General features: G+C 37.6%; 4 protein-coding genes and 1 pseudogene across 5 annotated transcripts; 2 read left to right on the top strand and 3 right to left on the bottom strand.

Annotated features, from left to right (window-relative positions):
- The first annotated feature begins 1 nt into the window (after position 1).
- On the top strand, positions 2-754 carry LOC124344246 (mediator of RNA polymerase II transcription subunit 10-like). The gene is made up of 3 exons (XM_046797764.1): positions 2-218; positions 287-370; positions 441-754. Exons 1-3 carry the CDS (start codon positions 97-99, stop codon positions 643-645), a joined length of 411 nt encoding a protein of 136 aa, XP_046653720.1. The 5' UTR covers positions 2-96; the 3' UTR covers positions 646-754.
- A 973-nt stretch (positions 755-1,727) lies between these two features.
- On the top strand, positions 1,728-4,711 carry LOC124344259 (annotated as a pseudogene).
- Positions 4,712-4,744: 33 nt separating this feature from the next.
- On the bottom strand, positions 4,745-8,171 carry LOC124344120 (phenylalanine--tRNA ligase alpha subunit A-like). Of its 2 annotated transcripts, XM_046797570.1 has the most exons (12): positions 8,065-8,171; positions 7,819-7,965; positions 7,529-7,666; positions 7,228-7,469; positions 6,944-7,165; positions 6,762-6,877; positions 6,514-6,695; positions 6,295-6,433; positions 6,095-6,222; positions 5,939-6,033; positions 5,769-5,870; positions 4,745-5,579 (listed from the first exon to the last, which is right to left on the bottom strand). In XM_046797570.1, exons 2-12 carry the CDS (start codon positions 7,957-7,959, stop codon positions 4,823-4,825), a joined length of 2,262 nt encoding a protein of 753 aa, XP_046653526.1. In that variant the 5' UTR covers positions 7,960-7,965; positions 8,065-8,171; the 3' UTR covers positions 4,745-4,822. The 2 variants fall into 2 exon arrangements, with proteins under 2 accessions (XP_046653526.1, XP_046653527.1); XM_046797571.1 differs by having other exon boundaries at positions 5,481-5,579; positions 5,744-5,870; positions 7,819-8,154.
- Positions 8,172-8,607: 436 nt separating this feature from the next.
- Positions 8,608-11,321, bottom strand: LOC124344178 (isocitrate dehydrogenase [NADP] cytoplasmic-like). The gene is made up of 9 exons (XM_046797658.1): positions 11,163-11,321; positions 10,391-10,493; positions 10,194-10,324; positions 9,918-10,078; positions 9,701-9,852; positions 9,509-9,637; positions 9,156-9,448; positions 8,907-9,069; positions 8,608-8,836 (listed from the first exon to the last, which is right to left on the bottom strand). The coding sequence occupies exons 1-9, from the start codon at positions 11,176-11,178 to the stop codon at positions 8,758-8,760; spliced, it is 1,227 nt and encodes a 408-aa protein (XP_046653614.1). The 5' UTR covers positions 11,179-11,321; the 3' UTR covers positions 8,608-8,757.
- A 165-nt stretch (positions 11,322-11,486) lies between these two features.
- LOC124344114 (ubiquitin carboxyl-terminal hydrolase 25-like) lies at positions 11,487-14,583 on the bottom strand. The gene is made up of 7 exons (XM_046797561.1): positions 13,116-14,583; positions 12,876-13,048; positions 12,629-12,813; positions 12,396-12,560; positions 12,198-12,330; positions 12,009-12,126; positions 11,487-11,941 (listed from the first exon to the last, which is right to left on the bottom strand). Exons 1-7 carry the CDS (start codon positions 14,491-14,493, stop codon positions 11,652-11,654), a joined length of 2,442 nt encoding a protein of 813 aa, XP_046653517.1. The 5' UTR covers positions 14,494-14,583; the 3' UTR covers positions 11,487-11,651.
- Between the last annotated feature and the right edge of the window lie 15 nt (positions 14,584-14,598).

The raw sequence follows: 14,598 nt of genomic DNA on the forward strand, positions 1-14,598 counted from the left end.
TTGGTCGAGTTTGGCAATGTCGCATTCGTTTTGCAGTAAATGAAACTTTGACGTTTCTGTCTGTTTGTTTTCGTTGATCAAAATTCGTCAAGAAAAATGAGTGCTCCTCTGGAAAATTTGGAAAATCAATTGGAACTTTTTGTTGAAAACGTCCGACAGGTTAAGATTATTGTTAGCGATTTTCAACCCCAAGGACAGAGTGTTCTGAACCAGAAAATGTAAATCATCTTTAAGCTGTATAACACCATGAAGTTTTCCCTAATATGTTTTTGATTAATCAATACAGAAACTCCATTGTGCAAGGCCTGCAGGAAATTGACAAACTAAAGTCTCAGGTACAAGATGTTCATGTTCCCCTGGAAGTGTTTGAGTAAGTAAAATCATGTAAACAGCATTGTGCTTGGTACACGGAAATAAATCATTCTTTTGTTGTTCACTAGATACATTGATGAAGGCAGAAACCCTCAACTGTACACCAAAGATTGCATGGAAAAGGCCCTGAATAAAAATGAACAAGTTAAAGGAAAGATTGATTCATACAGAAAGTTTAGGGCTCATTTGTTAGAAGAGCTCAGCCAAGTCTTTCCAAATGAGACCATGAAATATCGAACTTCCCGGGGAGACGATGTCAACAGAATTCCATAGCAGATCACTCAAATGGCAGAAATTATTTACATTTAGAATTCAGGCTGTAAAATTGTCTTAAGACTTGAGTCCTCGTGCTCGAAAATTTAATATACCGTTTTTCTATAAATTTAGTGTTTTTTTTCCCTTTCAGATAATAGTAAATTAGTAATACAACGGGTCGCCATAATTCGTCATCGTCATCGTCATCGTCATCGTCATCGTCTTTTAGGGACTAAACTGCGGAATGTGTTGTGGAAATCTTGAATCAGCCACCAGAGGGAGCCGCTTAACTTCTACTTGGCATTTCGAACAACCACTACAGTTTTTTGTGGTTCGAACATGGTAGTACAAAATATCTTTGAATGTCTAGCTCTAGCGTAATGCTAATGCAATTGGTGTAATGCATTAAATACTTAAAACTATATATTGACATTATGATTTATGAGTGCGATGATGTGATCCGTTCAAGATAAAATACGTGGTGCTTAGTTATTATATTTTCATGTCACCTCTGGAAAATTATCTGTCTTTAATTTGATAGAATACCTTGAATTTATATACGACTATATATTTATATATAACATTATATTGTACATTATATATTAAAATATTTATAATTATATGCAATATTATATAACCGCATATAATAATATTTAATATCACATGCTTTGATGGACTTGACCGTTCTATGTGCTTCCGTATCTTGTGTACCCTCTTATATAAACGTATACACATGTATAAGACCCTATTTTATTTGCGAAATCCTAATTATAATTAGATTCTCAGAGGTTCTGATTGAAGCGTGGTTTTATAACTTGTTATAGGATGTCTAGTTATCTACGACAATCCGCCGACTATTTTTTCGGAATTAACGTCTATTTTTATTTTTAACGTTAGTTTGATGTTTTCTATGCGTGAATGTTTCAGAATAGAGGAACATTTTCTTAATTTTTTTGCATATAAAAATTCGATTTAATTCATTATTGCCTATTTTTAAAATAAAACAAGCATAAAAATCTAGATAAACTTGCACAACTTTAGCCTATGACTATTTGAAATCCAGTGGTGCCCCCTGGTGGCATCCACAGCGGATCCCGCATTTTAGTCCCCTATGGGCAGACGATGACGAATTATGGCGACCCGACGTTAATTGTGTGGTGAGACTTCGAGAATCGAGATAGCCTCTACGTGGCACTAAAAATAAAAATGGATTTCACGGTAAAATAATGTTGTTATCAAACTCGTTTGGATTCTGATTAATTTACTTCTTTCAAATTGTTTAGAACAAAGCAAATGATGCCGAAGCTCTACTGCAATTCCAAGGTGATTATTTTGAATTTAATATGTGTTTACATTACATTACTTGAAAAGATTTGTTCTCATTCCAATGGATGATAATTTGTGTTATGTCAATTTATACTACAATATGGCAGATTTTGGAATGGGAAGTACAGCCACAGGAAAACCACCTCCGTATGAGCAAACCCACAACTTCACCGATTATCCCTCATCTCATGTTGACATTGATGAGGTAAATACTTAAATATTTATATGTTTTAGTTGTTTGTTACTTGGGAAATAATGATTAGGTTCCACCTGCCAAGAGGAGTCGTAAATCCATTGAACATCCAATTGCCATTTTGAGCTTTGCAACCATGAACCCGATTCCTGTTGTTAATGTCTGGGTAGCAAAAATTGTTGAAAAAAAGGCTACACAGGCTCTTGTGAAAGGCCTGAGTGAAATTCAACCTAATTTGCATCATTTGAAGCGAGTAAAAAATCAGGGAGGAGAATTAAAAATTATTATTGGTTTAGCGGAAAATTCAGCTGTGGAGTGCAAACAAAAACTATTCTCTCAAGGTTTGAAGTTAGAAGGATTAGACTTGTTAGAAAACTGGGAGGAGATTGAAGTTTCCAAATGTCTTCCACAAACAAGGTCTCAATATGATATGGCTAGCAAACTCTGGCCATGTAATTTTCATGAGGACAAAACCATTGAGAGGCTTCTAACAGGTAGCTGGTTCAGTTCCCAACAACTTGAAATGAAATTCAAATGGATGCAGCTCAGTTTAGCTATCAGTCACCTACCAGACAACGTGTTTACGTGGCATGAGAATTGCGGAGTTAAATTAGCTGAAGATTTGTTTAACGGAAGCAATCAAGTTGATCGCTCCACTAGCGCCTGCATGGGACCATCGATGGGTGTAGTAGTGGTTAACCCTTCTGGAGATGCCGTTATTGCTGCCGCCTCGGTGCGGAAGGCTTTACACCCCCTTCATCATGCTGTAATGATTGCTGTCGACCTTGTGGCTAGAAGTCAAGGAGGTGGAGCTTTACCTTTAACCGAGGGATTAAATGTTAAAGAAGAGTCCATTATTGAGCCGAATTCTTATTTGTGTACAGATTGCGAAATTTATCTGACCCATGAGCCATGCATCATGTGTTGCATGTCTCTTCTCCATTCACGAGCAAAAACTGTATTTTTTATCGAAAACTGTTCAGGGGGAGGGTTGGTTTCCGAAGCGCGACTTCACACCTTGCCAACAATCAATCACCGTTTCCAAGTTTTCAAAGGCTTAGGACCTGTCTAATATTTTATGTGTAAATAAATGTTACCCAATAAATTAGACCTCTTGCTACAAAATGTTTTTCTGTATTTTGTCTCTTTGAATCCCTTTGTATAGTTTACATTAATTAATTTATTCTATCTAAACAGGATCAAACTCAAGGATCAACCCAAACGGCCCAAAGCTCTCAAGATAATGGTCCTTCTATGCTAACGTTTGCTTACTACCAGAGATACTTTGACGTCGATACGCCACAAGTGAAGGAACGATTGATATGGTCTTTCGTCCCCCGTCCGTCACGGGATACACTCACACATTACATTCGACCGTCGCCCGATCTATACGGTATCTTCTAGCTAGTGACGCCTCTAATCGCCCCTAATATTTTTAATTGCTATGCTGATTGCCAGGTCCTCTTTGGATTTGTGTTACTCTGGTATTCTGCGTAGCGATTATGGGAAATATTGCCGATTATTTACATTCGGGTGGAGAGGGTCAACATTGGAGATACGACTTTCGCAAAGGTGAGAATGTTGTTGTTTAAGCACAACGAAGAGTTTCGACTGCTGCCTAAAACTAAAGATTAAGATGTTGGGTGCTAAACAACTTGATCTTATTCACTTTTTCTTCTCTTACGCAAATCAGTCTCTATCTCGGCATCGACAATCTTCAGTTACGCTCTGCTCTTACCATTAGTCTTGTGGCTTCTCTTGTGGTGGCGCCGGAAAGAAGGTGATCAAGCCCCACTTGGTTTCATCGAGATTGTTTCTCTATATGGCTACTCATTGGCCATCTATATCCCGATATCGGTAGGTTTTACTTCGATAACATATTAAGTACACGCTGTAATATAATATTTACCCTTACCTTCCTTAGGTTCTGCTGACGATTCCTTTCCCTTTCATTCAATGGACATTGGTGATTGTTGGAGCAGCGCTATCCGGTTCGGTGTTGGTTTTCTCTTTGTGGCCTCCACTCAGTGCCAGCCAGCGAGGAATTGCCGTCATTATTCTTTCTGCTGTTTTGGCATTCCATTTCTTATTAGCCGCCGGTCTTCAGCTTTATTTTTTTCGCTATTCCAATGATGTAGTCATAGTTTCCAACAGTGGTGGAACATCACATGGTCATTTAAGGGCTGTTGACTCTTCAACACTCGATAAAGTTACAGAACTACAGCCCTTGAGTTTAATTCGTGCTGTTGAGGATTATTCGCCACCTGACACCACCAATGCAGAAACTACCGTTGCGAAAACCACTACTATCGGTGTGGATTTCCCAGCAACTGCAATTATTAACAATACTAAAACTGAGAAAGAAATGATAAAATCTATCCACATGAAAAATACTTCTAGCGATCTTGCACCCAAGAAAAACCAAACTATTACTAAATTGTTAACCAAGATATTGGAAGAAAGCACAACTGTAGTTTAAACTTTATAATTTTGTGTTCCAAAAACGTTTTTTTTCTAATTATATTATACTAATTATCTGGCGAAGTATAATAATTACGTAACTTACTCGTTCATTGAATTACAACTCCATACATGAAATGTCATCGTACTTTGTATTGTCACATACAAGGCAGCACTGAAATGATAGAAAGAAGTCGCAACTTCGGACAAGTTGAATCAAGCTGAAGCACACCGCAACATCCACTCTTTTGCCTGGCCACTGTTTAAAGTGTTTAGTTTATCGCCTAGTAGGTTGGATAAGAAAATATCGGCGAGTGATTTAACTCCGGGTAGAGGTCCTACTAGCCATTTACGTCCGTCAGGATGACCCAGTTGATTGTGAATTCGCCGTATCAACATCAAGAACTTGGAGTCGCCAGACTGAATGCAACTTTCCCATGAATCCAACCAATCGTCGATCTGTGAGCAAATGCTTGAATCAAAATTTTCATACATTGCACAATCTGCCCAGGATTCAAGAAGTCGGGCCAGTAGACGAGCGATGGCGGCTTCACCGTGGATATCTCCGTTAGGCCGATTGACAATCTTGGCGATGGGATGGCGTCCTATTGGCTTCCAAATCCAAGTAAGATTGCATTGGTTGTCGATTCGACTGCCATCTGATACAGTCAAGTTCGGCCATTGCATCAAATCGGTTGGACAAGCACTTGCCAAAGATGAATGCTGATGAACGGTCACTATGGTACGGGCATCTTCTCGAGCTGCCAGGAGTCTCACCAAGGTCTGAATTGATCGTGGTGGATATTTCGGATCAGCCTCTATGACAAGAGTTAATTTTTCTTCAGTAGTTTTGCCTTGTCTTTTTAACTTCTTCACTTCAGTTTCAATGCCACGTAGTCGAGTCATGATCGAATCCATGCGATTCTCCAAGTCCTGCAGATCGTCTGTTTCCTTCATTTCAGAACCACGGTGTCTGGAAGGGAAAAAAAAAGTTTTGTTTGTAAGGATTCCTTATAAAAATCAATAACTTTTAACTTAATCATCAAAACCAAATAGCTTAAAATGAAAGCAGTGTTTCACTTGAGAAAACTTATTATGAAATGTTAAGGTATTTAAAAACAAATAAAATAAACAAACATATGACATGGTGGATGTAAGTTACTTGTCCAGTCGGCAGAGAGGGTTGTCTGCTACCATCTGTATGTTCACTTTAGGGCCCACCAAATCCCGAATGTTATCGTAGCCATATTTAATCATCGTCGGCCTAAATAATATATGAGTACATTTTAGTTAGATTCAACACACAAAGTTATAATAGAAGTATCTTAGTACCTCTCTAAACTAAGACCCCATGCCAGAACTGAAACGTCTTCAGGAAGTCCCATTGGTAATAACATTTCCGGTCGGAATATTCCAGAATTTCCGATCTAAATATTTTTGTGAAATATTTTAAAACAAAGTTAACAAGTACACGAAAAAGTTTACTACCTCAACCCATTTTTTAAGGCCAGGATGATAACTAAAAATCTCCATGCTGGGCTCAGTGTACGGATTGTAGGCAGGTTTAAACCGCAGCTTTTCAATGCCCAGTTTGCGAAAGAATTCATACAGGACTCCTTAAATTTGAAAAACATGAAATGAGTTGCAAACGTGCCGTTACAAAAAACAAAAACAAAAAAAACTCGCACCTATTAGATTCCCCAGTGTCAGGCCATAATCTGCAATGACTCCCTCGATTTGATGAAATTCAGCTAAATGTGTAGCATCAAGCGTTTCATTTCGGAAAACACGGTCAATGCTGAAGTATTTCGCCGGTTTGAAACCACCCTGCACAATGGGGACACAAACAGATTTAGATTTCAAATTTTTATGTTTTAAAGGATGCTGACTTTTCGCTCATACTATACCTCAGCAAGGGCGTAAAGCATCCTCGCACTAACGGCAGTGGTATGGGTTCGAAGAAGATTTTTTTGCGCTTCTTCTATTTTCCAATCATATCCATAACCTTGACTACCATAACCTCCATGGCTGTGTACTTTTTTCACACGCTCCATGTAATCGACAGGGATATTTGTTGCTGTTGCCGGGTCTTAAAGATTAAAAATGTCCAATGACAGAAACGCAACAAAGTAACTTGATAAATTAGATAAAGTACCAGAAAGGAAGAAGGTGTCGTGAGCATCTCGTGCAGGATGTTGCTGAGGTTGGAAAAGGGCATCAAAATTCCAGAAGGAACTTTCAACAAAATTATTTGTGGGCATTTCAGTAAATCTGATTTGACCAAATTCAGATTAATAATTGAATTTGATTTCTAAATATTTTTAACTAGGAACATACCCCATCTCCAAAAATATTTGTCGAAATTCTGCTCGTACTTTCATTAAGGGATGCAAATGTCCTCGCGGAATTGGAGTCCCAAGAGCATTCAAATTGTATGTTTTGAACTCCTTTGTTTTCCATGAACCGGAAGCGATCATTTCAGGTGTAAGATCAGTCTCTTGTTTAGTGACACTTGTACTGAATGATGGACCAGGTTTCATCAGATAACTCTTGATAATTCTGTAACAACAAAGATTGGTAATAAACAGGATTTTGGGGAGACAAAATTTAATAATACTAACATTTCTTGGATAAGTTTTCTCTTTTTGTACTCAGTTCTCAATTCATTGGTGAGTGTGTCTTTTCCAGTGGCAAGTTCTTTAAGATGTTCCTGAACCTTATCTTGAATAGAAGTTACTTTTTTAATGAATTTGGGAGCTCCAGAACTCTTGTCAACGACAATCCAACCAAGTGACATGGCTTTACTGAAACCAACTTTGGCCATATCTTTTGTGAATTTAGAATTCACTTCAGTAACTTTAGCCTAGTGAATTACAAAAATGGCAAAATGTTTCTGACATTTAATGATTAAATTCAAAATACCACAATTTCTGCTTGTGTACTTCCAGCAGGTGGGATAGCATTGAAAACTTGAGCTTCGTGACTACCATCTTTAGCCACTTGTTTTCCTTCTTCAGTAAGATCCCATAGCGCAGAGCTCTGAAGATCAGCTTCAATTACCTGGGAACCAAATGAAATTAAAAATTGTTGTTTGTTTTCCCATTTTTTAGGTAAGCTACATGTACTGCATTTTAATCTATTGTAGTGGTAAAATAAAAAACCATAATACACAAGCTTAGTTAAATATAATGTAATATAAAATGTACACTCACTTCTCCAAGACAAAGAAGGCTTTTCACGGTACCAACGATCTTTTGGTGATCTTCATTCCAAAGCTCAGCTAGTTTAAGTGAACTGGCAGTCCCATTTTCTTCCAAATACTTCAAAACCTTCTCACCGTGAGCAGTCGCCATATTTCACTTCAGGGAAAAGTATAAGACTTAAGTCTTTAGTTTTGAGTCTTCTATAAGACTTTAGTCACGGTGCGTAAACCAAACGACGGACTATTCCAAACCTACCTAACTAGCCAGAAATATCTGACGTAATTATTTTAGAGGACTAAAAGAGCCGTAAGAGCGTGACGTTACACAAGGAAGAAAATTCGTCTGCTTCCTGCATTGACAACGTGTGTTGTTTGTGAATAATGCGAAGTTCGGAAAGTGGCAGGAGCGCAAGTTTAAATTTTAAAAAATAAAAAGTTTTTACGAAAATAATTTTATCCATTTCAAATTTAGAAGTAAATAAAGTAAAATGAAATAAAATAATGGAAGAAATAAATAATAGGAAATATGAAATTCAAGAAATACGGTACCAAAGAAGACCTAGTGACCTACATGTATAATAAGATGGAGATGGAGATGCTAGTACCTATATTTTTCGTATAATTTAATCATTTATCCTCAGTTAGTAGCCTATATCAAATTATTGAATAAAGGGTGGAACTGCCAATTTACTGAGCCTTCACCCTTACGATAAAATGGAACATACCAACAAATTCTAGTGGCACTATTTAAAATGATACATGTAGACATAAGTAAGTACACGCCAAAGAAACATAATAGTAACTCGATAACAGCTTTATTGTAAACATTCCAATTCCCAACATTTCTATAATTATCGAACGATACATGATTGGTAAAAAAATTATGCTGAGTACTTTAAACTTATAATCTGCTGGTCACAGATGAAGACTCGTAAGCTCTTTTTTGTTGTCACGCCAACTTGATTTTAAGATTTTCGGCTAACTTATCCATGAATTCGAAGGTATTCAAATAGTCGCCTCGAGTTACGCTAGAATAAAGAAATACAAAATCAATAAACCATTCCATTCTATCGCACAAAAAAAATTAACGAAAATTACCCATTCATTCCCTTGATGCAAATGGCCAAATCTTTGGTCATGAAACCAGCTTCGATAGTCTCAACGCATACGCTTTCTAATGCGCTACAGAATCGTTTCAAAGGCTCGTTGTTGTCCAACTTTGCACGATGCTCCAGTCCACGCGTCCAGGCGAAAATGGAAGCTGATTTAATATAATGACCATTATTGGTATAAGAAAATTGAAAAATGTAGTTTGCCTGCGATGCGGGCGAGAAAACAGTAACTAACCAATAGGATTTGTGGATGTCTCCTTTCCTTGCTGATGCATTCTGTAGTGGCGGGTCACTGTTCCATGAGCAGCCTCAGCTTCAACAGTTTTCCCATCTGGGCAAATGAGGACGGAAGTCATCATCCCCAAAGATCCATACCCTTGAGCAACTGAGTCTGACTGGACATCACCATCGTAGTTCTTGCATGCCCAAACAAACCCGCCTTCCGATTTCATAGCATATGCAACCATATCATCAATCAAACGATGCTCATACCAAATCTTCTTGGCTTCGTACAACGGCTTGTACTCTCTGCGCACACGAAGTTAGTCAATTTTTATGTAATCGTACGTATAAAATATGTAGACTTACGCATCGTAGATTTCTTGGAAAATATCTTTGAAGCGACCATCGTACTTTTTCAAGATAGTATTTTTGGTGCTGAGATAGAGAGGATATTCTCGCTGCAGAGCGTATTGCAACGAAGAATGAGCGAAATCCCTTTCATCAAAATGAAATAAATTAGTCCTGGCCTTTAAATTCGAATTTGCACCAAAGAATTACCTAATGGAATCGTCAGTATTGTACATTCCAATAGCAACTCCAGCACCCTTGAAGTCATTGACGATATGCACAATGCTTGTGGATCCATCAGCAGCAGTCCATTTCATTTCCAATTGGCCTGCTCCAGGGATTAAAAAATCAGTTGCTCTATACTGTTAAATCAAATTGAACCATCAGTATCAACTTTCGTAATGTCACATGACAAATTATAAGCTACTTGGTCGGCGTGAGCGTGGCGACCAATGATGATTGGAGCAGTCCATCCAGTTACCAACCGAGGAATGTTTTTGCAAATAATGGGTTCTCGAAAAACAGTTCCACCAAGAATGTTTCTTAGTGTACCATTCGGAGACTTCCACATTTTCTTTAAATGGAATTCTAAAAAAATTAATAAATAGAAAATAAATAAATCAAAATAAATAAATCAAATATAAATAAATAAAAAATGACACAAAATTAAATCAAATTTAAAATATAAACTTGGTTAATTTACCTTCAACTCGTTTCTCATCAGGTGTAATGGTGGCACATTTAATACCAACGTTGTATTTCTTTACTGCTTCCGCGCAATCAATGGTTACCTGGTCGTCGGTGGCATCGCGGTTTTCCATGCCAAGATCAAAACTAAAAAATATAGTACATTCATCATTTAGTAAATTCACAATATTATTTGAACGGCACTAGAATTACGTGTGGAGTTCGACATCCAAGAAAGGTAGAATGAGTTTATCCTTGATGATGTCCCAAATGACACGAGTCATTTCATCTCCGAGGATGTCAACAACAGGACCGGCTGTTCAAAAACGTTCAAAAATTATTGCAGTAATTGATTCATTGACATGATAAGCAAATTCTGTAATACACTTCGTTACAAATGAATAGACATCCTGTAAATTTACGGTTGGTTTTCTCTAGCTTAATCAATAATGACAATTTGACCTAGTGGCTTATAAAATCCGTACGCTCCTTTACTGACCAGTCAAGTTTTGACATCGAGTTTTCAGCTTCTTTTGGGAAACAAATACAGATCGCCGAAGATAAAGTGATAACATGTATTAACTGTAGTAAGCGCGGCTACGACCGTCGGCTATCGCTATTGATGGGAATAATTCCGATATGTGAAAATAATGTCCACAAACCAGTGACAGCGTCAAGTTTTTGAATTCTGACAATAACTTTCGAAGATCCTTCAAATCGAAACTTAAATTCTTCTAAAAACTTAAAAATCTAAAGGAATTTCAGATGCAGCCATATGTAATAAAACCTATGCAATGTAGATCGTAGGCTGGACGCCACCTCTCGAAGGAATTCACTTCCTTGGAAACAAGGCAAACCATCTTCAATTTATTTGCTATAACAAATGGTCACGACATGACAGTCATGACACAAAGAATATAGACCATGTTCTCGATGACACAACGATGTAAATTACAAGTTCAATAGGTTTTCAGTTTCAACTTACCGGAGATTTTGGCCATTTTGACAGCAAAGGATTTATAATCTAAGAGAGGCAATGGAATACAGCAACTGCACACACCCGACGATAACAGAGAACTGAGAAGCAACCTGCTTAAGGGTTATAAGGAAGACATTGGCCTTAACCGGTCCATCTGTTGACACACTTTTTTGTAAGGGCATATAACGTCAACAGCCGCCACGTAATTTGGGTCACTATTCAACGACATCTATCCATTACGAAAACAAGTTTTCATTTTATGATTTTGTATAAAAAGTAGAAAATAGTTTTGAAAAAAATTAAAACCAATTTAAACGCACAACAAAAATGTAAAGTTTTATAAGAAAATTTCGATATTTATTCGTACAAATTATAATATACACGTAAGCATTGTTGAGGCCAACCAACCAAAATATTTTCACTTCGAATATTGAATTACTGAATTGGTTAGCTACTATTGCGGCTCCCCTGACAGAACACAAATCGCAGTTTGAATTAAGGGCCAAGAATACGGTGCTCATTACAAATCAACCACATTTGTTTCCATTTCAACGCCAACTTCTCGCCGTCTTCAGGACTCTCCGGAATATGCCCCTTGAATTCAAATGATGTTTGCTCGTCGTTTCCCGTTTGGTTTAACACCAACTCGACTTTTCCCAATTTTTTTTTTATTTCTGCGAATGTTTGGAGACCAGAAGCAGTTGCGCATTCCACAGCATGGCCAAGATAATGCTTCACCTGTCGACTCCATTTCTCGGAGATACGACGAGAAGAACATCGGGCGGCTGAGGATGTAAAACAACGACGGTAAACAATCACTCAAAAAATAACAAAATCAAATAAATAGATTACCTTCAAGATGATTGGCGTCAGCATATTTACACCAGTTTATAATTGCATCAAAAAGGACAGAGCAAGCAAGTTCCCCAACTGACTCCAAATCACTTTCCAAGAGTTCTTCACTCAGGGACTAATCATACAAGAAAATAACTGCATGGTCACTAACAATAGTAAATTAAGCATTATTGGATTTTGTTTTACCGTCACGGATTTTTCTATCAAAGAGTGTATGATATTTGGATTTACACTCATAGTAGATCCTCCTAATGAGTTGTTCATAAGACAATGATGCAGGTACAGAGATTTAACCGCCAACGGAACAGCAGCTGAAAAGCTGAAATTAAACAAAAACATGTTGATCACGAAGCTGAGGAGTGAGGAAATTACCAAAATCCATACTTGCTGCTAAAAACATGAGTTATTCCGTTCATCACATGGCGAATTATCAAGCGAAACTGGTAATAAGCTGTGTTCCACTGGATGAATAATTTTTTCTGCTCTTGTGTCGATGAACACTCTACAAACGCCAGCATACGTCGTGCGGCTGTACAAAAACGACTAGTTCTGGAAACAGAAAAATCCACTGACGATGTATTAAAATCGTCCAACGTCAAATTATTCATTTGTCTTACCCTTCTTCTGCTAGCAAAGCAAAGCTTGCAAAATGCTGTAATAGAGCCCAGTAAACGAAAGGCTCAAATTCTACTTGGTTAGCAAGCAAATAAACACCAAAATGCAGCAATCGCTCTTCTTCTCCGTTATGACTCATGGATTCTTGGCAAACTGAATATAATCTTTGTCGTTCGCTGTCTAAAGCCTAAATATGAATAGCAATTCATGATTATATAGGAAGAACAACCCAATATCCAAATAATTTACTCGAAAAAGTAAGACAGAAGGATCCATTTCATTACTATGAGCCGCAATAGTTGTGCGGACGGCTGCAATCGTTTGGCTTTTGCCATAAGCAGAGTGCCGAGTACGTACATCAGTATGATCTTTCAAATAGCGCAAAACGTCCATAGGTCCAATGTCATATTCTTCTTTCATATCTGAAAATATAAATACGAAATATTAAATGCTTATGAAAATTATAAATTAAAGAAAACCGTGTTTTACCCAAGAGTGAGTAAGTCTTAGGCACATCAAGGTAAATGAGGCAATGAGCACTACTTTCTTGAGTAGTACCTCCAAATGATGTTTTAACTATAACATCCCAGGTTACTTGGCGAGTAAATTTGTCGTCGATATGGTACCAATGATTTTGCTGGCTATCCCAAACGTAGATCCAATAGTGACCGCCATCTGACTGTCCAGCATGGACCATGACCGCATGCAACTGATATGGGCGGCAGATATGCATTTTGCGACTGCGAATATGTTCTAATTGTTGATTTAATTGCTGGGATTGGTGACGATGTTCATTCATCTTTGATTGAATTTCAGTTTCCCATGTAAGATTTAAAGACCGCAAAAGGTCAAAATTAACCGAGGTTTCTCCTACCGTCTCTTGATAGTTTTCATATAATTTTTTAAGTTGTGGCACGTCCTGGTGTAGAATCGCTAGTGACCGTAATTTCTTTGCAAGTCCCTTTTTTGTGGAAGAAATATTTTTAAGAACTCTATCGAGTTGTAATACTTTCTCAGAGTTTTCAGACAAAAAACGATCCATAAAAACTAGGGATGGGAATGTCATTTTATGATTGGATTTAATTAATTCTGTCGGATTGGTCCCGCTTACCAGCCGACACAAATCAATTAAAAATACTGGTGGAAGATTGCTAAAACATAGCTTGGGATGTTCAAGTGGCAAACTGGAATGTAAAGTGTGAGCTGAATCAATCCTTAATGAACTGGGATTGACTTGGGAATGACTTTTGAGTGATTGTTCCAATAAATCCAACAGGGTAGCATCTTCATTTACTTGTAAAGTATATTGCATGAATTCTTGACCCTGGATGCTTGATGATTCCATTGAATTTGTTGGGATACATGATCCAATGAATAATTGTTCAATTACATGTGGGTTGATCTCTCTTATTCTGTTAAGTACCACTCCAAGAAATTCACAGGCATCTTGTTGACCCAGACCTTGCCCCAGTAATTTTCCAATGGAATTCACTGCTCTTGATGGATCAATCAGTTTTTCATCGGAGAATGTGATTGAGACAAAAAGTTCCTGAAGACCAACTAAAACATCCATTGACGGGATTGGCACAGTAGTCTGAGGAGGCACAAACTGTAAAATCAATTGTCGAAAGGCAGGAATGTGGTATAAAATTTGAACTGCAACATTGAACCAACAAGTGGAACCTAAATTTATGAGACCAACTGGTAGGTTTTCAGTATTGATTTTAGATGATGTAGGCACCGATGGTCGAGGAAAGTAACGAGAGACGTGAGGCCCAGACTCGCCAGACAAACTCGCCATGCCTTGCTTCGCCATATTGTCGATGATTCGTAACAAGAATGAATTTTTGCTGTCATCCACTTCCATTGAACTAAATGTTTAGCGAATATTATACGATTTTAACACAACAAGTGAGCAGTCGACTCTTATCATCCCAGCCCCATTTTTTTAAACCGGGAAATTTAAACAGTC

The sequence above is a fragment of the Daphnia pulicaria genome, chromosome 6 (assembly GCF_021234035.1).
Source record: "Daphnia pulicaria isolate SC F1-1A chromosome 6, SC_F0-13Bv2, whole genome shotgun sequence".
NCBI classification, from domain to species: Eukaryota; Metazoa; Arthropoda; class Branchiopoda; order Diplostraca; family Daphniidae; genus Daphnia; species Daphnia pulicaria.

What these genes read in the sequence shown, in the direction of transcription:
- LOC124344114 (XM_046797561.1), bottom strand. Translation starts at nt 14,493, where the DNA reads ATGGAAGTGGATGACAGCAAAAATTCATTCTTGTTACGAATCATCGAC. An exon ending in GCTTTGCTAGCAGAAGAAGG is followed by an intron (nt 12,561 to 12,628) that starts GTAAGACAAATG and finishes TTCTGTTTCCAG; the next exon opens with AACTAGTCGTTTTTGTACAG. An exon ending in TGACGCCAATCATCTTGAAG is followed by an intron (nt 11,942 to 12,008) that starts GTAATCTATTTA and finishes TTACATCCTCAG; the next exon opens with CCGCCCGATGTTCTTCTCGT.
- LOC124344120 (XM_046797570.1), bottom strand. Translation starts at nt 7,959, where the DNA reads ATGGCGACTGCTCACGGTGAGAAGGTTTTGAAGTATTTGGAAGAAAAT. An exon ending in GTACACAAGCAGAAATTGTG is followed by an intron (nt 7,470 to 7,528) that starts GTATTTTGAATT and finishes GTAATTCACTAG; the next exon opens with GCTAAAGTTACTGAAGTGAA. An exon ending in AGAAAACTTATCCAAGAAAT is followed by an intron (nt 7,166 to 7,227) that starts GTTAGTATTATT and finishes TTGTTGTTACAG; the next exon opens with AATTATCAAGAGTTATCTGA.
- LOC124344178 (XM_046797658.1), bottom strand. An exon ending in GCCACGCTCACGCCGACCAA is followed by an intron (nt 9,853 to 9,917) that starts GTAGCTTATAAT and finishes TTGATTTAACAG; the next exon opens with TATAGAGCAACTGATTTTTT. An exon ending in AATACTGACGATTCCATTAG is followed by an intron (nt 9,638 to 9,700) that starts GTAATTCTTTGG and finishes TTTTGATGAAAG; the next exon opens with GGATTTCGCTCATTCTTCGT.
- LOC124344246 (XM_046797764.1), top strand. Translation starts at nt 97, where the DNA reads ATGAGTGCTCCTCTGGAAAATTTGGAAAATCAATTGGAACTTTTTGTT. An exon ending in AGTGTTCTGAACCAGAAAAT is followed by an intron (nt 219 to 286) that starts GTAAATCATCTT and finishes TAATCAATACAG; the next exon opens with AAACTCCATTGTGCAAGGCC. An exon ending in GTTCCCCTGGAAGTGTTTGA is followed by an intron (nt 371 to 440) that starts GTAAGTAAAATC and finishes GTTGTTCACTAG; the next exon opens with ATACATTGATGAAGGCAGAA.